The 23,075-nt window shown below is 39.2% G+C and overlaps 1 protein-coding gene across 1 annotated transcript in view; it reads left to right on the top strand.

The window, feature by feature from the left end:
* The window catches only part of HTRA1 (HtrA serine peptidase 1), a 60,780-nt gene that overhangs the window by 31,808 nt on the left and 5,897 nt on the right, over positions 1-23,075 (top strand). Inside the window, exons 2-4 of the mRNA XM_060768576.2 lie at positions 2,762-2,861; positions 3,309-3,513; positions 22,072-22,266. Coding sequence (XP_060624559.2) covers positions 2,762-2,861; positions 3,309-3,513; positions 22,072-22,266 — 500 coding nt within the window. The remainder of the gene's footprint in view (positions 1-2,761; positions 2,862-3,308; positions 3,514-22,071; positions 22,267-23,075) is intronic.

The following is a 23,075-nucleotide window of genomic DNA, read 5'->3' as shown; positions in this document are numbered from 1 at the left end:
GATAAAGATTCAACTTCTTTGAGCTTTCAGTGCTACCATTTATTGTCTGAATGAACACTTTCACCACTAAAACTGCTGATAGATGCCTTGATGGAAAGGTCACCACATTAAGCTCATAATCTTTGAAAAAAACCCAACCTATTTTGTAACTGATAAGAAGCCCATGCAAACAGAGAATGTAATGTCTGCTAATAGTAAAGATTAAACTGCATATGAGACTTAATTAGGGGTAAAGTAACCTTGGAGGCCATGTCTGGGAACTCTGTTAATATTAATATTAATGCCCTTCTATTTTTATTCAAATCTCCTCTCCTTTCTTCATTGATGGAAAAGCATTGGTGGGGATATGAGTGGATAAACATCAGAAAAAGGTATTGTCTTAGCTTCTCTTTGTTGTCACCACTCACAAGGAAGGCAATGAAAAACTCACTCTGAAAAAATCTTGCTAGGAAAACCCTGTGATAGGGATGCCATCCATTGGAAAGGACTTCAAGATGCAACACGTTTCTTAGAAAAGGGAAGAGAAGCAGTTCTTATCTGTCTCCAATACATTTGATTAACTCTAAAGTGAATGGTAAACAGGCAATACCTGACTAAACAGTATTATATAAAATTATTTCATCCAGTCTCTATGCTTGTGTGTGCATTAATGTATAACAACTATTTACTAAAATGACTGTCCATATATTGCTTAAAGAAAGACCCATATTTTTGACAGTCAGAAGGCTGAAAGTTGAACTTGAGGTACAAAACAAGACCCTTCTATATAAAAAATGTTAATTTCTGGGTTGTTGTAGGTTTTTCTGGCTGTATGGCCATGTTCTAGAAGCATTCTCTCCTGACGTTTCGCCTGCATCGGTGGCAGGCATCCTCCGAGTTAGTGAGGTCTGTTGGAAACTAGGAAAATTGGGTTTATATATCTGTGGAAAGTTCAGAGTGGGAGAAAGAACTCTTGTTTGTTGGAGCTAGGTAGAAATGTTTCAATTGGCCACCTTGATTAGCATTCAATGGCCTGACAGTTTTTACGTGGGGCTTGTTAATGCCTGGGAAAATCCTTTGTTGAGAGGTGATTGGGTGTTCCTGATTGTTTCTTGTCTGGAGTTGCCCTGTGTTTGAGTTTTGCTCCTTGTTTACTGTTATAATTTTAGAGGGTTTTTTAATACTAGTAGCCAGATTTTGTTCATTTTATGGTTTCTTCATTTCTGTTTAAATTGTCCACATGCTTGTGGATTTCAATGGCTTCTCTTTGTAGCCTGACATAGTAGTTGTTAGAGTGGTCCAGCATTTCTGTGTTCTCAAATAATATGCTGTGTCCAGGTTGGTTCATCAGGTGCTCTGCTATGGCTGACTTCTCTGGTTGAAGTAATCTGCAGTGCCTTTCATGTTCCTTGATTTGTCTTTGGGCAATGCTGCATTTGGTGGTCCCTATGTAGACTTGTCTACAGCTGCATGGTATACGGTAGACTCCTGCAGAGGGGAAATGATCCCTCTTGTCCTTTGCTGAATGTAGCATTTGTTGGATTTTCTTAGTGGGTCTGTAGATTTATGTTGTGTTTCCTCATCAGTTTCCCTACGCAGTCAGTGGTTCCTTTGATGTATGGCAAGAACACTTTTCCTCTGTTAGTTTCACTTATTGATTGATTTTATATTCTTTCTCCCAAGATGGGATCTTTTTATTCAACATGGGATTCATTCATTATCCCAAGACAGAATCAATGCAGTTTGACACCACTTTAAGTGTCATGGCTTGATGCTATAGAATCTTGGGAGTTGTAGTTTGGTGATGCAAAAGCTGTATTTGGCAGAGAGGGCTACACACTTTGTAAAAACTACAGCTGCTATGATTCCATAGCATTGGGCAAATTGCATTAATTTTGTGTGGTGGCAAACTGCATTAATTTTACTGTGTAGATCAGTGGTTCCCAACTTTCTTTTGATCAGGGACCACTTGGCCAGGGACCATGTTGACCAGGGGCCCCTTTAACCAGGGACCACTCTTCAACATTAGTATCTAAAGGTTTACGAATCAGTTTTTGGTCAACTTTAGATTCGGTTTGGTTATGTGGAGTGCTGATTCAGAAAATTGCATTAAATAGACCACATCAGATCTAGTTTTTGATACAGAACATGTGTGATCCAGTAGTCTCCATCTGCTTGCCCACAGAAAACCATATGTGGAACTTTGTTTTTTTCTGATTTTTCCGATTTTCATAAAGGTGTGCACACGTATGTATCTTTCCTTTCCTTTCCTTTTCAAAATGCATCTATCTCCTTTTTTTCTGCTTCACACTTCTCTAGTTTATTTTATATATGCAAAACTCAATAAACACTATAAAAAAGAAAACCATATTTAATAAGCCTCAGCACTATAAGAGAGTTTTGTGAGACCAGTCGCTCTCGTTGCATTTGTGTAGTAATGGTGAGGCTGCGAACCATATTTTAGTTCTTGTGGACCACAGGTTGGGAACCACTGGTGTAGATGCACCCTCAGTTAATACTATAGGGGAAGGGATGTCTGGAGCATGAAGTTGAAATACAGTGCTCTAGAAATACAGTCCTCTTCATTGTTTGTTATGAGATTAACTTTTGTGCTGTACTATTCTGGTAATTAAATATAATCTTTGTCTTGCCACTAAAAGTTAACTTTTAAGACATTGTTGTAAAACTTCATTGGCCACAAGCTTCTCTTTTTAAGACAAATGTTTTGCAATTCTTTATACAACTCATAACTGATGACAAGTGTTTTCTGTTTACTCCTCAGGCCAGGAAGATCCCAATAGCTTGCGGCACAAATACAACTTCATTGCAGATGTGGTAGAGAAGATCGCCCCAGCTGTTGTTCATATTGAATTATTTCGCAAGTAAGTAAAAGATCCAAATTTTATAATTTCCCTTATGACTACTTGCATTTTGTGTACTTCTGTAAAAATATTGCTTTTTCTAAGCACAATATTAATAATAGCGGTTAATTCCAACTAGAATCACCCCCTCCAATGAATAGGGCCTTTTATGTCAAGACTTTATTAAATCCCATTGATTCAGTGGGTCTCCTCTAATCAGGACTAACAATTGACTTTAGACAACAAATAAAGTTGCATGTTGTCATTTTCTTAAGTACTTACCAAGTGAAAAAAAAATTAATTCAGTAATGAATATGTTTTGAAAGTAGTGTATATATAGTGTCTGAGGTTTTACAAAACCCAACTGTGCCTTCTCAGTATTAAAAAAATGAAAGAAATAGATTGTTTTTACTATCTTTTAACACTGTGTTCATATACTTCTTTCCCCCAAAACTTTATTTCTTCTAGGCTGCTTTTTTCAAAGAGGGAAGTTCCTGTTGCTAGTGGCTCGGGGTTCATTGTTTCTGAAGATGGGTTGATAGTTACCAATGCCCATGTGGTTACCAATAAAAACAAAGTAAAAGTAGAACTGAAGAATGGTGTCACGTATGAAGCTAAAATTAAAGATGTTGACGAGAAAGCAGATATTGCACTAATAAAAATAGACACTCAGGTGAGTCGGCGATAAGTAATTGCAGATGCATCAATTGTCTAGCAGTGCTCTGATATTCTTCCAAATATAGTGTTTCCAACTATATAACTCAGTGATTCTCAACCTGTGGGTCCCCAGGTGTTTTGGCCTACAACTTCCAGAAATCCCAGCCAGTTTACCAGCTGTTAGGATTTCTGGGAGTTCAGGGCCAAAACATCTGGGGACCCACAGGTTGAGAACCACTGGTATAACTGAATGACGTTCCCTTGATTTGATTGACTTTTGAGTTTATTAAAACTCCATATAAATAATATTCAAGATTTCATTATTGGGGGGAGGAGGGTGAATCTAAAACATTTCGTAGTGTGCTCTGCACCTACCTCTTGCAAATAAAAATCTGTTTTGTGCTTCTGCTAATGAAAAATGGTTCCAAACCCGTAAGGTGAGTTAATTTGTATGTACATTCCAGAATCCAAAAGGAATAACTTATTTGAGTCTTTCTCATCTGATAGTTGCTCAACTAGGTAAGTAAACAAAGATTTAGTGGAGCAGAAACAAAAATATTTGGCACACTAGTATGGGTTTGTTATTGACATTCACACTTTCAGAAAAACTCAATATAGGAATGTGTCTCAGTGCATTTGAAATACCTAACTCAAAAAAAATCCTTCTCAAGTGTATTAATGTTACTCTAAATGCTGATTTCCCAACATTTGAAATTGTATGAGGGATCTCCATAGAAAGACGAGATTGTCATATCAAAACTGAGATGGGAGGATGGGGTAATTGCTTTCCTCCTCCACACACACACACACACACACACACACACACGCTCACACACACACCTGTATTTTAGTCACTTGGAACAGGAATATCATCTATAGTCAGCCCTTCACATTTGCTGGGGTTAGGAATACAGGACCCCCAATGAAAGTGAAAAAACAGTGAATAAAGAAATTGCTTTTTTTTTCCTCTTTTGGATTTTCTAGATCTTCCAGTATGCTTCTATGGTCCACATTTTCTGGAAGCTGAACATAGAATCACACTGGAAGACTGGAAAGGTGTTATCTCTAAAAATCGCCAGGTGTGGTGGAGGCTCCTTCTTTGGAGGCTTTTAAACATAGGCTGGATGGCCATTTGAATATGATTTTCCTGATTCTTGGCAAGGGGTTGGTCTGGATGGCCCATGAGGTCTCTTCCAACTTAATGAGTCTATGATTCTATAATCCTTTAGATTATAGTCACATTGGAGGAACTGAGAGATTCCTAGAGAAAATGTTTTAAATCAGATCTCTGAATAATGAAATCCTCAAAAGTCGAAACCAGAAATGTGAAGCAATGACTGTATGTTTTGTCTAGTTGTAAAAACAAACAAACACACAACTATGTGCCTCAATGGTAACCACACACCCCCCCCACCACCACCACCACCACAACAGCTGCTGTTCAAGTGGATCCATGTAAATATGTCATACAAGGAATATCATATAGTTAAGAGACTTACTTGAACTTGTCTCAGGAACTGAAATACATTGCTGCAGAGCAGTGGTTCTCAATATTTGGTCCAGTTGTTTTTGCCTTCAACTCCCAGAAATCCCAGCCTGTTTACCAGCTGTTAGGAATTGGGGCAAAAACACCTGGAGGACCAAAGGTTGGGAACCACTGTATATAGAGCAATCTTCAGTCCACCTGCAAGGAAGAACATCAAGCAAATTGTCAACATGACTGGAAAATATTTTTGAGGGAGCCTGCCAGCTTTCTCGGGCAGAAGGGATGAATCTTTTGCATGGAGCCTCCTTCTGTTCTTGCCTAGCTAGAAAAGCAGGGTGTTGCTGTGCAGATGTGCCCCAATTGATTGACAGCAGAATGCTCTATTACAACATAACTTGGTTTTCTAGGACTGCATCTTCTGGCATGTGCTTGATATTTGTCCCAAAATGTGGTATGAATAATGTTTGTTTATGCCCCGGAGTCCTCTCTGGTTTTCATGTGGTGAGCTTGCTTTGCCACTGTTTTCATGTTATTTTAGAGTCTTCCTTTAATGATTCAGGTGTGCATGTTGTTTTATATAGTTTGGCATATTTAAAAAGAAAAACACCAAGTCATTTTCAATTGCAAAGTGTTTGGAGCAGTGGGAAAACAGACACACTTTCCCACCTTTGAGGTCAACTGATTTATTTAACATGGGGCTTCATGGATCGCGATCCATCCTGCCTTAGTCTGGTATTGTTTCAAGATTACTGTTGCAGTTGGCAGGATCTCATCAATTTCTAACACTAAGTAGCTTCTCAGCCCGCTATTGGGAGTGTGGTTGGTGTGGGGATTGAACCTGAACAATATGTACTGTTATGTCTTCTGGTTCCTTCTTTTGTTTTTGCTGAACTCTTTTGACAAGCATAGGCTGTAATGCGTCAGAATGCTACAATTTGAAAAGCTACAAAAGGATCCAACCGATTCCCCAGCTCCATGCAGAAGCACGTGCCTAGGCTCTCAGAGGTTCACAATCAATGTTTTTAGTTAATTAGTACAGATTGTCAGGATGCTTCTGGTATGATTTAAACAATTAACAGGGTCAAGTGTAGCCAGTATTTATGTGTGACCCCAATGTGACAGGCACACATTCACAGCAGCTCCAACACTCAAACTAGAAGCATACTTATTTAAACGTGGGTTGTTTATCCTGTTAGACAAAAATGATGGTTAAAAGCAGCCATAATCCTGTGTCTGTCTTTTTTGGTATTCCCCTTCTTATTACAGTCACAAAACCCCCTCCCCTAAGTTGGAAACCCAGCCTCCCATACTGGGCTGGGGGACAATTGAAGAAACATCTGCTATGTCTCCATAGCCAAATATGGACAATGTATCCTTATATCTAAACCAAGCAAGGGCAAACGTTTTTGGCTTGGGGCCGCAATATGGCCAGGCCTCAATATGGGCCTGGCCAGGAGAGCCAGGCCAGGAGAGAGAGGGTTGGGAACACCCTGGCTGGGGAGGGCCTTGGAAAGGACAGGGCCAGGAGGGGCAGGCCAGGCCTGGGTATTCCTCAGGTTGTTCTCTCAGCATAAGGATACATTATTATGCTGGGAGGAAGGTGGGACATGTGATGACTTTTCTGATTCTCCTTCCCATCCTCCTCCCCTGATCCTCGAGCTGTCCTCTTGGCATTATGCCGAAAGGAGGGCGAGCCAGACAGTGGCTGAGTGGGCACCAGAGGGCTTTCAGCTGCCGCGTGCCTTCCTCAAGCCATCCTCCCAGCATAAGGATGGGGTCCCTCGCACCGTCCTTATGCCAGAAGGAGGGTGAGACACACAGTGACTGAGAGCGTTCCAGAGGGCTCTCAGCTGCTACATGCCTTCCTCCCCCATATTTTTGACATAAGGATGTGGCAGGCCTCAATGTCCTTATGCCAAGAGGACAGGGAAAATGAGGAGCACCTGTGATAAGTGCCCAGAGGACTGCATCCATCCCCCAGGCGTTAGTTTGCCCTTGTCTGATCTAAACCCTTGTACAAATCAAGGGGGAGGGGGAATCAATATTTTTTTATGACCTGTGGATAAATCAAGGGGCATAAAGAGGGGAAAGAGCCAGCACCATCTCAAGGAGGCAGCTGCCCACAATTCCATCCAATCAGAAGTCGTGCCGTGATGGCCGGGGGGGGGGGGGGAGTTGAGGGAGTTGATGTGTCTTTTAGGTTCTCCTGGGATAGACTAGGCTCTTGTCTTTCATTATTCTAACAAAAAAGGGGATGATTTCTTTTTTGATAAGATTTTGGGCATAGTACTCACTTTGACATTTGGACAAGTCATCTGAAATCTTTTGGGTTGCCTTTAAAAAAACAAACTAAAATTGGTTGGTTTATGCATGAGTACATAGGGTAAACATTTCATGCCTGGGTATGGGGACATAGGCATATGCTTTTCTGGAACTCATGCCCAAGGTCCTCAGCATTCACCATGAGGAGTGTGCAGCTCAGCAGGAAATCTCGGAGTCAGTCCATGTGGAACTATTATGCTATGCTGAGCCATTTGGCAAATGTAAGATTACTAATACAGGTATAAAAAGTAGGTATAGAAAATTACAACAACAACAGCAGCAACAACAATATTTTATTTATATACTGCCCTATCTCCGCAAAGGGCTTCAGGGTGGTTTACAGGGAAAAGTAACAAAGTGACAAATGTTCATTGCCAAAATGAATAAACAGCAAACAACAGTAAAACAACTGGAGCTGAGCCTTTTGGTGCCACGGTGGCCTTGAGGAGGGCGATGGTGAGGCCCTCCTGGGCCCGTTGGTGCCGTAGTGGCGTCGAAGATGTTTTTTATAAGTCAATTTTCCAGCAGCTGAGTCCAATGCACAGTTGAACGAAACAGCTGGGGAATGTGTTTGAATGGGGAGTGAAATCTGGAGTGATGCGTGAGTAGTATCAAAAGAGATGGAGGAGCTATCAAATGTTATGTGCCATTATGATTATCATGGTTCCTTGTTTTGGTTCCTCCTTCTGATAAATACATAGTATTTAGTAATTTTGATTCATGTTTGTGTTGTGATCCGGGGGAGTTTAGGATATTTTTTTTTTTACTTCTCACTACGACATATATAAAAGGGAAGTCCTGCTTTTCTTGACACCAACTTATTTTGCAAACAGTTTTGATTCAGTGAGCTCCTGTCTTTGAAATTTAAAAAATTGTAGTAGAAAAAACATTTCCAAGCTCTGTTTCTAACTGTATAGGAAATACAAAACTAGATATTTTACTGACTATGGTGGATACTGCTGCAAGTTTCATCTTTTGGCAAAGATGAACAGAGGAAGTGTGCAGTAGCTGAGTCCAGCAATTTCCTTTTAAGCATTGCTTCCTGGATTGTTTTATGTATTGTTTCTGGAAAGAGTAAAATAATACACTGTAGGAAATATTCCTGTTCAGTCCTTTTTTTTAGTTTATGCAATATGAACTCAGCATAGACTTGAAATATTTTAGCTGACTAGAATAGTTAATTCCCTTTAAATAACTGCTTAATATATCCTTCCTATCATTTTGTTTCTGAAACTGAAGCAGAGCATTTCTTCCTTTGGCTAGATAAGAGGACTATCATGGGATATGGAATGTCTGTGGTTTGAAAAATGCACAGCGTTTTGCTCTTAAGATTCCACTCTGCTGACATTTCTAAAATAGTCCTCTTCCTGCATTCCCATGCATACAATTTTCCTTTAAGTGATGTTCTCCTGGCTTAGGGCAGCCTGCTTTTTTAAACAGGAAAAGAAATTAAATAAAGCATTAAATTGCAGGCACCAGTAGAACGAACTGGTTTCCACTGCCTAACCTACTTTCCATGGAAAAGTATTCAGGGTAAATGAAAAACAGACCTCTGAAGACTTCCCTTTGCTGTTTCCATAAGATTGTGCTGACAAAACCTACAGGGGGGTACATGGTGAATTGGATAATTTGAATTCGAGATCTTGGAGAATGAATCTTATTTAATAATTATGATTGCTCCCTCTTTTTTTCCTTTTTTTGTTACCGAGTGGGGAAGAAATAATTACTTTTAGAAAAAGCAACAGCATGGCCTGCCTTACAATGATTCAGATATTTAGTTCATTCAGTGATCTGCCGTAATTAGTGGTGGCATCATATTGCCAGGTCTAAATAATTTCTCATTGCCACAAATGGACCCTGAAACTACCCACGACTAGGGACAATGTACATTAAATGTGATCACACAATGGAATAACTAGCAATGAAAATGACAACTGCATTTTGACCTTGTAAGAGAGCAATCTTATAAATACCAATGAAAAGTGACAATTCTAGACTTCTTTCTAGACTGTTTATAAATGGTGTGTGACCCAGGGTGAACCCAATATATGTTTTCACATATCTTCAAAGAAATAATTTGGAAGTTTTTCTCTGTATTCCCCAGAACACATGACTTTTAAACAGTCTTGATTTTTATTCAAAATATTTGTCAGTGTAATAAATATTTTAGATAATATACATCTTTGGTACTAATAGGGGAATTAAAAATATTTTCCAGAGATGAAGTTCAGGTTCAAATAAATAGCTGAAGCATGAGGAGAAGCTTAAATTGCTGGAAATGTTTAGCCTGCAGAAGAGAAGGCTGAGAGGAGACATGGCAATGGATAAATATGTGAGAGGAAGTCATAGGGAGGAGGGAGCAAGCTTGTTTTCTGCTGCTCTGGAGACTAGGACATGGAACAATGGCTTCAAGTTACAGGACAGGAGATTCTACCTGAACATTGGAAAGAACTTCCTGTGAGACAGGCATGTAGCCGGGGGGGGGGGGGGGGGGGGGGCTTGGGGGGCTTCAACCCCCCCCCCCCAAATTCTCATGGTGGTCTGCGAGAAGGCCTTACTGGTGCATTATTTAAACTGTTATGTTTATTCATATCATGTTCTGATCACCATGCTTAATATATCCCATATGCATGGGGGTATTGGGGTAACAATACAAAAGGTTTGCTAGGGTAGACCCTCTTTCACTCAGACTCAGCCCCCCTCCCCGAACCAAACTCAGCCCCCCCCCCCCCCGAAACAAAATCCTGTTATGTTTATTCATATCATGTTCTGATCACCATGCTTAATATATCCCATATGCATGGGGGTATTGGGGTAACAATACAAAAGGTTTGCTAGGGTAGACCCTCTTTCACTCAGACTCAGCCCCCCTCCCCGAACCAAACTCAGCCCCCCCCCCCGAAACAAAATCCTGGCTACGGGGCTGCTGTGAGAGCTGTTCAGCACTGGAACTCTCTGCCCCAGAGTGTGGTGGAGGCTTCTTTGGAGGTTTTCAAACTGAGGCTGGATGGCTATCTGTTGTGTGTGCTTTGAATGTGATTATCCTGCTTCTTAACAGGAGGTTGGACTGGATGGCCCATGAGGTCTCTTCCAACTCTATGATTCTACTTGTATCTGTTTGCTTTTTGAGTTTTTTTTTTTTTAGCATTTCCTTCATGTTCCTGCTATAGCTTCTCTTCTCCCCACAAAATTTCCAAAAAGCACTGTCAGGCATTAGATAGCTCAGTACACATACTTGCTGTATTTTTTAAGACAGTAATGAGAACAGTAAGGGATAGGACAGCAGGAAAATGACAATGTATTTTCTTTTTGAGTGTAAAAAATAGTTATCACAAAGCAGTGTTAAACTGGAAAAATTATATTTACAGCCAGTGTAAAAATGTATAACAGCAGAACTGAAAAACTGAGTTGCCGGTATGGATCTTGATGTGTATATTATACAGGATAATTCTGCACCGTGAGTGCTTCAGGATGGAGTTTTTTCTACGGTAATTGTTTGGTTTAGTTCATGGAAATATATGAGAAGTCTAAACACTATTATTATCAATTTGCATCCCTCTTATTTATTTTTTCCATTGTTTTTTCCAAGTGTTCTCTTACCTGCCAAAATCTACTAAGGAGAAGAGATAAAATAACGACACATTACCCTTTAATTGTCAGAACCCTTTGAGTACTGTAACAGTTTGATGTATTTTCATAGTCTTTCTTCTATTTCCACCCATTAAGTGTAAGAAATATTTTCATCCACACGAGTGCCTACAACTTCATTTTTCATGGGTTGGAAACAACTGTCCAGGTTCCTACATTGCTTAAGTCTCCACCAGCATATGTAGAAGAGATGGCAAATGTGACATGGGCTGTCCCCTCTGTCCTGTTGCTTCCCTTGGTATATATCAGCAACTGGTGCAGAACTGCTGGGAATGGATCCGCTGGGAATGGATCCACTCCATAGCCTCTGATCAGCTTAGGTCTAAGGCCATGCTTCCTATTGTACCAGTTCTTGAACACAAATTCCCAACTTATGGTTGCTCTTTCCTCAGAACTCAAGAGGAGACAGAGCAAGTCTAGGCACACCATTGCAATCAGCCAATGGCTGCAGGAATAAGGTTATATACAACATCTTCTTGGTTGTTGTAGCTTCCTAGGTTGGTGGCTATTTGTAAGGAGGTATTGGATACCTCCTTCTACAAGGTCTGAGTAAGTGCAGATAAAGACACAACTTCCAGCCAATATGTGCAAACCTTAATAATCCGTAAGCTGCAACAGTGACTAAAATAAACCACAAATAGTCAATTAAAATTTCCTGTTTCCCCTGAAAGAGTAAACTGTAACAAAAGGAGAAAACAAGCCCAACAAAACATGAACACAGGTCACATCCTGTGATTACACTGTATCTGATTGAAGGCCAAAATGAATGGAATTGAGCAGACCTCCCACATGGAGGCTGCTACAGAAGAAAGCCACAAGCATAGAAATATTTGTGAAAACTATCTATGTTTGATTCTTTTGAAGGGGGCTAGGTGGGAAATTCGACCTAAGCTTGTCCTTTGGTTCAGCTGTGAAGAAGCTTTTAGTTCTGCTTTTGACTCATTGTACCTTGATATTGTGGCTGAACTGAGCAAAGCTCAGATACCAGAAAATACGATTTACTGAAACAAGACAACATGGGTTGTTGTAGGTTTTTCGGGTGTTCAAGAACATGGCCATACAGCCCGAAAAACCTACAACAACCCAGTGATTCCGGCTATGAAAGCCTTCGGCAATACATCAAGACAACAGGTTCAAGTAATTTACATTTCAGTTTTATTTAACCATCATTTGGGGTCCACATACAATGCTAGACTGTGATTTGTCAAAAATTGAGGCTCTTCAGTCTCATAGTCTGTCCCCTGGAGGCTTGCATGGTTTCATCCCTATGATGACCATCATTAACATACACAAGCTTTCTTACAAATTTGAAGAACTAGTAAGGTTCACTTCCTTGCTTGTTTGCTACTTACCTGTCTGCTTGCTTGCAGTCTGTGAATAGAAATATGTCTGTCTTTCTTTCTGTGATCTAGTATATGGTTAATACGCTCAAGCATCTCTGTAATTCTGTGCCAGAAAATCCAATTTCCTACTCACCTCTCCACCCTCAATTCACTGCTAAGTTTTACTTTGATGTACTTTGAGGGAGGTCTGTTTCCAAATGTTTTTTGGAAAATAACTAGCAACTATTACCACAATTTGAAAATAATAAGAAAAATTATATTGTGTTCTTTTTTGAAGTCTGTGTGCGTTAGATCTCTTAAAACCACTGTAAAGTAAACATATGAGATGAAGCTTTCTGAGGTCAGGTTATATCTTTTATAGTCAGAATCACTTCCACATGTTTCAAAAGAGGCACCTCTGAAATTCAACTGGTTTAAAAAATATTTTAAAACTGTTGGCTAGTAGCACAGTTATGAATAAACATACAGAGTTTGCTTTGCTGCTTTCCAAAGGCTGTGTACACAAGAAAAAAAGTCAAATTCCCTCTGGCCACACAAATTCAGTAACCACAGTGTTAACAGAGGGCAAGAAAACCACATGAACTGATCAGACAAATAGAAAGGAATATAGTGGGTGAGAGAGAAATTGGAAGGGCAAAAGTTCGCATTTGCTTTTGAGAACCAAATGGGATAGACCTGAAACACTGCATTGATAAAAACAAATCAGCTGAGGACACGAAAATGGAAGCAAATAACCTCCCTACAATTTCTGTGGAGAGGATAGGGCCGGACTAAGGGCCCTTCCACACAGCCATATAACCCAGAATATCAAGGCAAAAAATCCCACAATATCTGCTTTGAACTGGGTTATCTGAGTCCACACTGCCATATATTCCAGTTCAAAGCAGAAAATGTGGGATTTTATACAGCTGTGTGGAAGGGACCTAAGAGTGGAGATATATTTTTCACGATACCCAAGCACATAATTTGATTCCCTTTTCCAGTCATTGGCCATGCTGTTGATGTTGTTCAACACCATTCATGCATACTATCGATGAAAATATTGGGTTTCCAAAGGCTCCTGGAAGATTGCTCCTAGTGCGTCTAGGAAGGCCCAGTCCCTACCATTTGGAAGAGTGGAGCAACAGACTGAAGTGGCTTCACAACCATTCTTCTTGAGTCTCTTGGTCATTTTCCTCTCTAGAGGACAAAGTTGTTTGTACGGTACATTTTGTCCTTCATCCCCCCTCCTAATCAGCCTACTGCCCTCAAAGAAGATGGATGATAGTCTTAGTGATCATGTTGTCGTAAGATTCAATGTCTAGTCCAATTGTTTCTGAGCATAGGATGAGAAAGGAACCATGATTTCTTCGGTCCTAAAATGGCTTGGGTCAGCTATGTATACTAAATGTTAATTCAGGACTGAGGGATTATATTTTGTTCCCTATTCTGAACTTCCACCCAAGATAAAAAGTAATTACCGTATATACTGAGTATAAGCTGACCTGAATATTAGCCAAGGCACCTAATCTTACCACAAAAAACTGGGAAAACTTATTAACTCGAGTATCAGCTAAGGGTGGGAAATGCAACAGCTACCGGTAAATTTCTAAATAAAAATAGATACCAATACATTAATACATTAATTAATTAAATGTGCTTACATATCCTTCCAATAATCACCATAGTTTGTTTTAACCATACATTTTTGAGAAAATGCTGTGTATATATGAATAAGAGAAAGTGGGAAAGACTGGCGCTGAGAGAGGAGAGGAAGGTGCGCACTGGACCAAGAGAGGAGGAGAGGAAGATGCATGCTGGGTGGCAAAAGAGGAGAGGAAGGTGCCCACTTTGCAGAAGAGCAGGAGAAGCAGAGCTAGATTGCTGTGCAGAGAGGTGAGGATCCTGGCAGGAAGGTGCAGGGCTGCCAGAAGTCCTTCTTTCAGCCACCTTCCTTCCAAGACCCTCACTCAAGTATAAGTTGAGGGAGGGGTGGGGGCTTTCATTCTAAACAAAGAGCTGAAAACTAGGTTTATACTTGAGTATATACAGCAGTTATAAACAAAAAAACTTGGTATTCATTTCTTGTAATATCTAAGCTGTTGTTAGGTTGTATTGCAGTTATAAAGATCTAAAACAGGGGTTCTCAAACTAAGGCCCGGGGGCCGGATGCGGCCCTCCAAGGTCATTTACCTGGCCCTCGCTCAGGGTCAACCTAAGTCTGAAATGACATGAAAGCACACAATAACAACAACAATCCTATCTCATCAGCCAAAAGTAGGCCCACACTTCCCATTGAAATACTAATAAGTTTATATTTGTTAAAATTGTTCTTCATTGCAATTATTGTATTGTTTTAAAGTGGTGTTTTGCACTACAAATAAGATATGTGCAGTGTGCATAGGAATTCATTCATGTTTTTTTTTCAAATTATAATCCGGCCCTCCAACAGTTTGAGGGACTGTGACCTGGCCCTCTGTTTAAAAAGTTTGAGGACCCCTGATCTAAAAGATAATTTCACTCCTTTTGTGATCTAATTGCCTGTGGCCCCTTCTATACTGCTGTATCATCTAGATTATCTGCTTTGAATTGGATTATATGAGTCTATACAGCCATATAATCCAATTCAAACAGATAACCTGGATTTTATATGGCAGTGTAGAAGGGGCCTGTGTTTTCCTTATCTGTGGGCTTGTTAACCATGATTTATCTTATATACGGCCCAAAAAATATTTCCACAGAGGAATATTTTTTAATATTTGTGGGTATTTGAAACCATCATTATTGATTCTGTAGATAAGGGGGGTTGAACTATAATGAGGAGGATTACTTCTAATAAATTGCCACCAATTTATTGGGATTTGATTTGAACTGTCACTTCAATCAATTACTTTTAAAAGTACCTTTGGAAGTTCTTGCTTTTACTGTGTCTGTTTAATAGGCCACAAAGGAATATTCCCATTTGCTAAAATTAAAAGATTTTAATTGGAAGTGTAGGCTATTCTTCTGTTTGTTCAGAAGGGATATGTAGTTGAGTTTCTTTCATGCTTCACCTAACACTTTCAGGTTTAGGAGCATAATAAAATCCTTTACATCTTGTATATTGGTTTAGTAAGATGGTTACAACTGTAAAGTTTTAAAAGCTGTAGAGTATATTAAGTATTATATAGCTTCCTACATAGCCTGAGGAAAATTCCCAGCTGAGCAATATATTATAGTTCTCCTAATTTATTTTTAAATATAGTAACTTAAAAATACCTCCAACCACAATGTTTCTCTTGGTATCATATATAGTACTGTTACTGTATTAGTAAAGGATGGGGCATGTGGGCTTGTTTTGATGGACATTGGCATAGTACAGGTTTTCTGTTAGAGTAATTGAACATCATGTTACATGTTTGAGAGTACAGCCAACATGCAGCATTGTTGTTGTTGTTGTTGTTGTTAATGTTATATTTATTGTATCCTGATTTTCTCACAAAATTGGAACAAAAAGAACTTGCTATTTGAAAAGAATAATGCAGCAACATATAAATCACAGTATTAAAATAGTTCAGATATAGACTTAGAAGTATAAAACACAATTAAAAAGAAAATTCTATACTAAAAATAATGAAATAATATGTAATCACACATGACCTCACAGGAGAAAGTAGTGGTCTTTTTTCTGCTGCATTCTTACTGGTATATTACTGATACAGTAGGAATCTTGCAGAGTGTGTGAAAGTATTATAAGCCTGTGAATATATTGAAGTTGGAAGTATACTGTTTTCCCTGGCATTGTGTTAACAAATAAAATGGAATTCCTTCCTTAATATAGTAAGGTCTTTCTAAGTCTTGACGTCATTTATTCTCCCAGATCACTGCTGTTCAGTTAAGGCTGCTACATGTTTTCTCATGCACTGATAATTAAGTACCTGAAGGCAGGATGAAGGGATAGATGGAGAAAGGAATAGGTCCTAAATCCTAGAAGAAGTTGGATACTAGATGTTTAGATCTACAAGGATATATTGATTCTTCTAGTTTTTAGTCCTCCATTACCACCATTCAACATTTCTGGGACAAGCATATAGTCAGAGTCCAGGGCTGCTTTGTAAACTGAATAATAGCAGTTGTATTTATGGGATTTTTAGCATTCTTGAATACTATCACAAGTGGGTATGGTAGTGCCTGGCGCCTGAATATGTACTGTAGTTTTATCCAGAAGACATTTTTGTGACTATCTGGTAGATCTGGAGTAAACGGCAGCAAGCATTTCAGAGATTGCTGAAAAAACTATTGTCTGGGCTGAGGGCCATTTTTTCTTATTTGGTATATAGATTAATTTGCACTTATGTGATGAATGTTCAACAAAATCTGTTCCCCTTGAATTGTTTCCAGAGTATTGGAAATACTCTACCATTCCAACATAACTGTGAAACAAACAAGTTATCACATAGAATCATAGAATCAAAGAGTTGGAAGAAACCTCATGGGCCACCCAGACCAACCTCCTGCCAAGAAGCAGGAAAATACATTCAAAGCACCCCCGACAGATGGCCATCCAGCCTCTGTTTAAAAGCCTTCAAAGAAGGAGCCTCCACCACACTCTGGGACAGAGAATTCCACTGTTGAACAGCTCTCACAGCCAGGAAGTTCTTCCTAATGTTCAGGTGAAATCTCCTTTTCTGTTATTTGAAGCCATTTAAAAGTCCCATTGGCTTTTAAAGCTGCTGCATCACATTGTTGGCTCATGTTTAACTTGTTGTCCACGAGGACTCCAAGATCTTTTTCACACGTACTACTGTCGAGCCAGGCATCCCCCATTCTGTATCTTTGCTGTATCATTTTTTTCTGCCTAAGTGGAGTATCTTGCATTAGTCCGATATTACTTAGTTCTCAATTAATAGTCATGGCTGGGGTCACTGGAAGAGAAGAGCAAGAGAGACAATTTGGTAATAGTTTCTCCTTCATAGGAACAGGATTCATGGGATGGCACATATTTATTGTAAGATCCCCATCGTACTTAAATGATTGTAGGTCTGGGTTCCTGAATGCTTCCCTTGACTATCCAGATTCCTTTGTGTGGAGAGCAGCATGATAGTATTTGAGTCTACAAATGCAGTGTCCAGAGCATCAGAGCTTGTGACGCACATGAGTTGAAAAGCCATCCTGGCTTTCAGAATTTGAAAAAAAAATCTGATAGACTTTGCTGTATGAACCTTGTATGAAAGCACACAATAATGCAGGAATTGTAAAAAAAAAAAAAAGAGAGAGAGAGAGAGAGAAACAAATGGTTATGGTTTGCTCTGGGCTATGTAATGAGTCAGTGACTCAGCACTGTGTGGAAAAGAGGGAAGGGCACACAGATTTAAATCAATGGCATGCCCAGACTATCACCCTTTATTGTATGCTGGAAGGCATATAATGTCATGCCATGCTTTTATAAAGCTCTGCATTTTAATTATAAAGTAATTTGGTCCAATAGATTTTACTTGCAAAAATAGTTCCCCTCTCCCTCCCACCTGCCCTTTTCCAATGCTCCCTTTATGAGCAAGAGGTTCTGTTTTTTTAAATGTACTGGTTTTTTTTTGTTTTTAGTCATTTTGGCAGGAATTAACTACCTTTAAAGGACTGAATAGTGATGACCCTACATTAGGGATTGGGGGGGGGGGGGTTCCCAGATGTTTTGAATGGCAACATCCATTATCCTATACTTATGCTGATTAGTGTTGATGGCAGTAGCAACTCAACAATATATGGAGGACCCTTGTTTCCAGCCCCCAGTGGCATAATAGGTTAAACCCTTGTGCTGGCAGGACTGCTGATCAAAAGGTCAGCGGTTTGAATCTGGGGAGCAGGGTGAGCTCCCATCTGTCAGCTCCAGTTTCTCATGTGGGGACATGAGAGAAGCTCCCCATAGGATGGTAAAACATCTGGCAATTCCCTGGGCAATGTCCTTGCAGACATTCAATTCTCTCACATCAGAAGCGACTTGCAGTTTCTCAAGTCGCTTCTGACACACACACACACACACAAAATTCTGCTCCACATAAACAAGTTAAATAGATAAACACATTCAAACTGAAAAGACAGTTCATTATTTAAACTTTGTGTGTGGCAGTTAATGGGCAATAAATTGGATACTGAATTTGGAAGTAAACTTCAAGTAGTTCCTCAACATCACTATTTATCTGCATCAAGAATTTGCAACTGAACTGTAAACTGATGACAATACCAAATAGGTGGTTCACTTATCTCAGTCAGAACCCTCTTTCCACCAAAATGTGATATCCAGGAGTGCCAATAATTTCTAAGGAAGTGAAGCACACTTCAAAAGCTTGGTCCTGTATCTGCATATCTATGGATTGTATTTGTTGCACATTTAAAGGAAAAACAATCCCCCCTTTAAATCTGGGAGGAATAAACTTTATAAACAATTTTGAGCCTTTATTGTAGAGCAGTGGTTTTCAACCTGTGGGTCCCCCGATGTTTTAGTCTACAACTTCCAGAAATCCCAGCCAGTTTACCAGCTTTTATGATTTCTAGGAGTTGGAGGTCAAAACCTCTGGGGACCCACAGGTTGAGAACCATTGCTGTAGAATGTATGCCTTAAGGCAGCGGTTCTCAACCTGTGGGTCTCCAGATGTTTTGGGCTTCAACTCCCAGAAAACCTAAAAGCTGGTAAATTGGCTGGGATTTCTGGAAGTTGTAGGCCAGAACACCTGGTTACCCACAAATTGAGAACCACTGCCTTAAGGCCATATGCATGGTTTTTCAACACATCCCACCTAGTTTTCATGGCTGTGTCTAATTATAATTAATACAGAAGAGTGATACTTGTAATGCAAAAACATTTTGGGCTAAGCTGGTTTTATGTTCACATTGCAAGCTAGCTGAAAACCATTTGATAGTTTTCTAAGTTCCTGATTTATTTGGTTGTTTGGCTAAACATTTGAGGTCAACTGGACCCTTTTACAAAAGGAAAAGAAAAAGACTTTGCTTTATATAAGTGAATAATTGTTGCCACATTGAGTGGCAGTCTTATCCCAAGAGCAAACTAAGACATTTCTGCTTATAGATGTCTTTTTTTTACAAAAAGAAAAGATGGAAACTTTCTATATACTCCCCATTTTGTTTTGCAACCATGTTTTATAACATCTGCTGAGGAAGGGATTTTGCAACAAATTTTGTTTTAACCCCACAAAGAAAAGGCTAACTCTTTCCAGAAGGCATGTTGAATCACATAGATGATCCTGAGCCAGCTCATACAGTATTTGACTTTGAATTAAGATTTCACCCATTATTGGCTCAGGCTTGAAGACTCAGCACAACAGAAGATAATTGCATTACTCATCAACTATTTATTATATAGTTCATTTCTCTTGCCAGAAATATCCTACGGCTATGAAAATGTGTGTCTGTCTCAGGAGATTTATTGCTGATCTGATAGATGTCCTATTTTAGACAGGTTATAGAACACATTTTTCTGCTTCAGTGTATTTCAGTCTTCTGGTCCCCCTAATTTCCCCCTTCTCTAGATGTTTTGGAGATAGCATGTGTAAGTGATATATTTCAAAGTGTTTTAACTCAGATTTACTAGTATATAAACAAAGCTGATTTACATCTTTGAAGGTTAACAATCACAATTTCTTTAGAAGAACGATATCTTCATGCAACTATATTAATTTATAATTATGATATTAATAAACCACATCTACCTATAGTTAGTTGGCATTTTACATATTCAGCAGCATAAACACATTGATGGAAAGAGTGTTAATAATGGGTAGAGGAATTGGAAATGTTCAAGAAACCAGAAAGGGGGGAATGATGGCAGAATATTTATTGTTTATTTATTTATTTAAGATACTTTTACCCCACATTTCTCCGCCAAGCGGACTTAAGGCAGCTTGTAATAGATCAAACCATACAATTTATTTATTTATTTATTTATTTATTTATTTATAATTCAAACATATGCCGCCACTCCCCTGGGGCTCGGAGCGGCTTACAAGAACAGGCTAAAATCTAACACAATTTAAAAACAATTTAAAACAACAATGCAAAGGTTAAAAACATAATTAAAATCACAGTTACATTGACCCCTTACCATCTTCCCGTTCTGGTCCCCATAATGATGTACAGAAGATTTACCCATTAAAACTCATTAAACTTATTAAAAGTCATCCTAGCCCTGACACATCCATCTTTAGTTAAAAGCTTCCTGAAATAGGAAGGTCTTTACCCCCTTCTGGAAACTCAGTAGGAACAGGGCAGCTCTTAGTTCTTCTGGAAGGGAGTTCCAAAGTGCTGGTGCCTGTCGTAAGAAGGAGCCTTCTCTGGTCCTGCTTAGGCACATCTTGGAAAAGGCCCGAGTGGAGATAAGGGTCTCCCCGCTTGACCTCAATGCTCGCCCCAGTATATATAGGGGGAACATGGCGCTCCAGGTAGGCTGGGCCAAGGCCGTATATCATATGTGAGAATATCATATGTAAGACTATCACTTCGACTTTGCTACTGGTGAATCATGAAATGGGCTATTTTCCTGAATTTTCCTTTACGCCTGACACAGTGTTTCCACCACCAAACCTACTTTGTCCTATATTTATTCCTTTTCTGTAGTTTTTTCTTTTTCTAAGACTTCTATTTTGTAAAACCCTGCTTCGTTTAGCATTCAAAGCAAGATTTAAAAGGCATGATAAAAGTATGCTTCGTATCTTGGAATGTAATTTTTTAAACTTTAGTGGTTTAAACATGCCGTTTTAAATGTGAGTACTGTATAACACAGGATGTGTCTCTGGATACTTCATTACTCAGTCCAGCTGATTCAGATTGTCCATCAGAAGTCTTTTTCTAGCTGGCTGAATTGCTTCCAGAATGTCTTTTGGAAAACTCTTAAAGTGCTATATTTGTCTCAGGAAATTCTAAACACATCTAGATGGATACGGAGGAATTTTGAAAGCCCCCAATTGGTACTTGCCATGCAGCAGTTGCTGTGATCGTTGAGTTTGGGGGTTTTTTCCCTGTCAATTAGGGAGAAACTAGCTGGTGTCTCAAGTGATAGGAGGATAGGCCCCTGTTAACTGCAGCTGCTGCTCCCAGTAAGTGGGGATTGAGTGGGTCAGGTGTGGATTTTCCGCATAGTATTGTGTTCATATTTAACTAAACACACACATCAGTGGTGTTGTGAAATTCTAGTGATAACTCCAGCTGTTCTCCATGAAGCTCAATACTATACACAAAACTTCCATGTGGTGTCTCTAGACATATATTATCATAATCTCAATTGGTTATTATATCAAGTGTCCCAGTTGCATGTTCCTATGTTGTAAACATGATGTATTTGAGAATAGTTCTTGTTTCCACCATACAGTGATTCTAGGAAGATTCCTATTAAGAATATCTCAAATTGCCATATTTTTACCATATTTTGTTCACTAGCAATTCTGGCTGATGCCATCTTACAAAAGTCTCTTTCTGGCTGGTGCCATTTATTTATTTACTATATTTCCGGGGTGGGGGGGGGGCACCTCAGGGCGGCCTCACAACAACCACCGTACGATGCCATCACCATTATAAAACATTCAACAGATAAATTAAAACATTAAAAACAATTGATTAAACATGCCAGTTAAAAACCAAATTGAAGTCTGGGTCAATTCATTGTCACGAGTTGCCTAAGTCTTCTTCCCACTTGCTGTTATTCACTGTTCAAACGCCGTCGTACAAAAGTCTCTCATCTCTTGATGCCTTTTAAGCATCCAAATGTTTGAGTTGTTCTTGGTTTACATTTTTTTCTTTTTTGTGTTTGCAGGGGAAACTACCAGTCTTATTGCTTGGGCGGTCGGCAGAGTTACGCCCTGGTGAATTTGTGGTGGCCATTGGAAGCCCGTTTTCTCTCCAGAATACAGTGACTACTGGTATTGTTAGCACAACTCAAAGGGGAGGCAAAGAACTGGGACTCAGAAACTCTGATATGGACTATATCCAAACAGATGCCATTATTAATGTAAGTCACTTTTCACAATGCTCTTTCCCCCCGACTTGATGCTTCTGACCTCAAAAGAGGTGATATCAGCAGATTTTTTTTTGCTATGTCTTTACTTTTGCGCCTATCTAACAAAACAGTTCTTTCCATTCTTCCTTGGAACAAAAACAATGACTTACATTAAAATTTATGTTTACTCTTTTAAAAGCATTATCAAATATTCAGTAATAAACCACAGCACTCTTTTAAAATTATTAAGTGCAGGATGTATTCTTGAACTGTCTTTAAATATTCATTATGGCTTGCCCAAACCTTGTTTTGTTTTTGGTTTTTTTTAATGATGCATTTCTCAAACTAAGATAAAGAAATGCTGACTTGCAGTGCTTCTTCTACTAGATTTGAAGGAACATAACATATTAAATCTAACTGTCCAAGAACTAACTTCCTGCAATTTAGCTGTCTACAGAATTAAGAAAACAGCCATATTTTCCTATGCTTCTGTAGCAAGGTCAGGAAATAAAGGAATAAGTGTCTTGTGGATTTAGTTTAAAAGGAGTAAAAAGTTGCCAAAGAAGTTGACTGAATTAAAACGTAAAGTATATATATGAAGACAGGCATCAAAGTAACGGTGTAAATGCATTGGGTTCTGAATAAGGTACAAAAGCATACTACCTTGTAAAGCTTTCCAGTGACAGTCTCCTTAAGTATCTTCATACAAGAGAACTTTATTTTGGCTACTGTAATATTTAGTTTGGTCTTCAATGTGCTTCAGCCAACTTTCCAATTCAGTTCTCTTTGAATGGTCTTCTTGCTCTTCCCAACGGTTAGGC

This window comes from Anolis sagrei, chromosome 3 (assembly GCF_037176765.1).
Source record: "Anolis sagrei isolate rAnoSag1 chromosome 3, rAnoSag1.mat, whole genome shotgun sequence".
Classification (NCBI taxonomy): Eukaryota; Metazoa; Chordata; class Lepidosauria; order Squamata; family Dactyloidae; genus Anolis; species Anolis sagrei.
The sequence above is the reverse complement of the archived record's forward strand: the minus strand, read 5'-3'. Positions and strand labels throughout refer to the sequence as shown.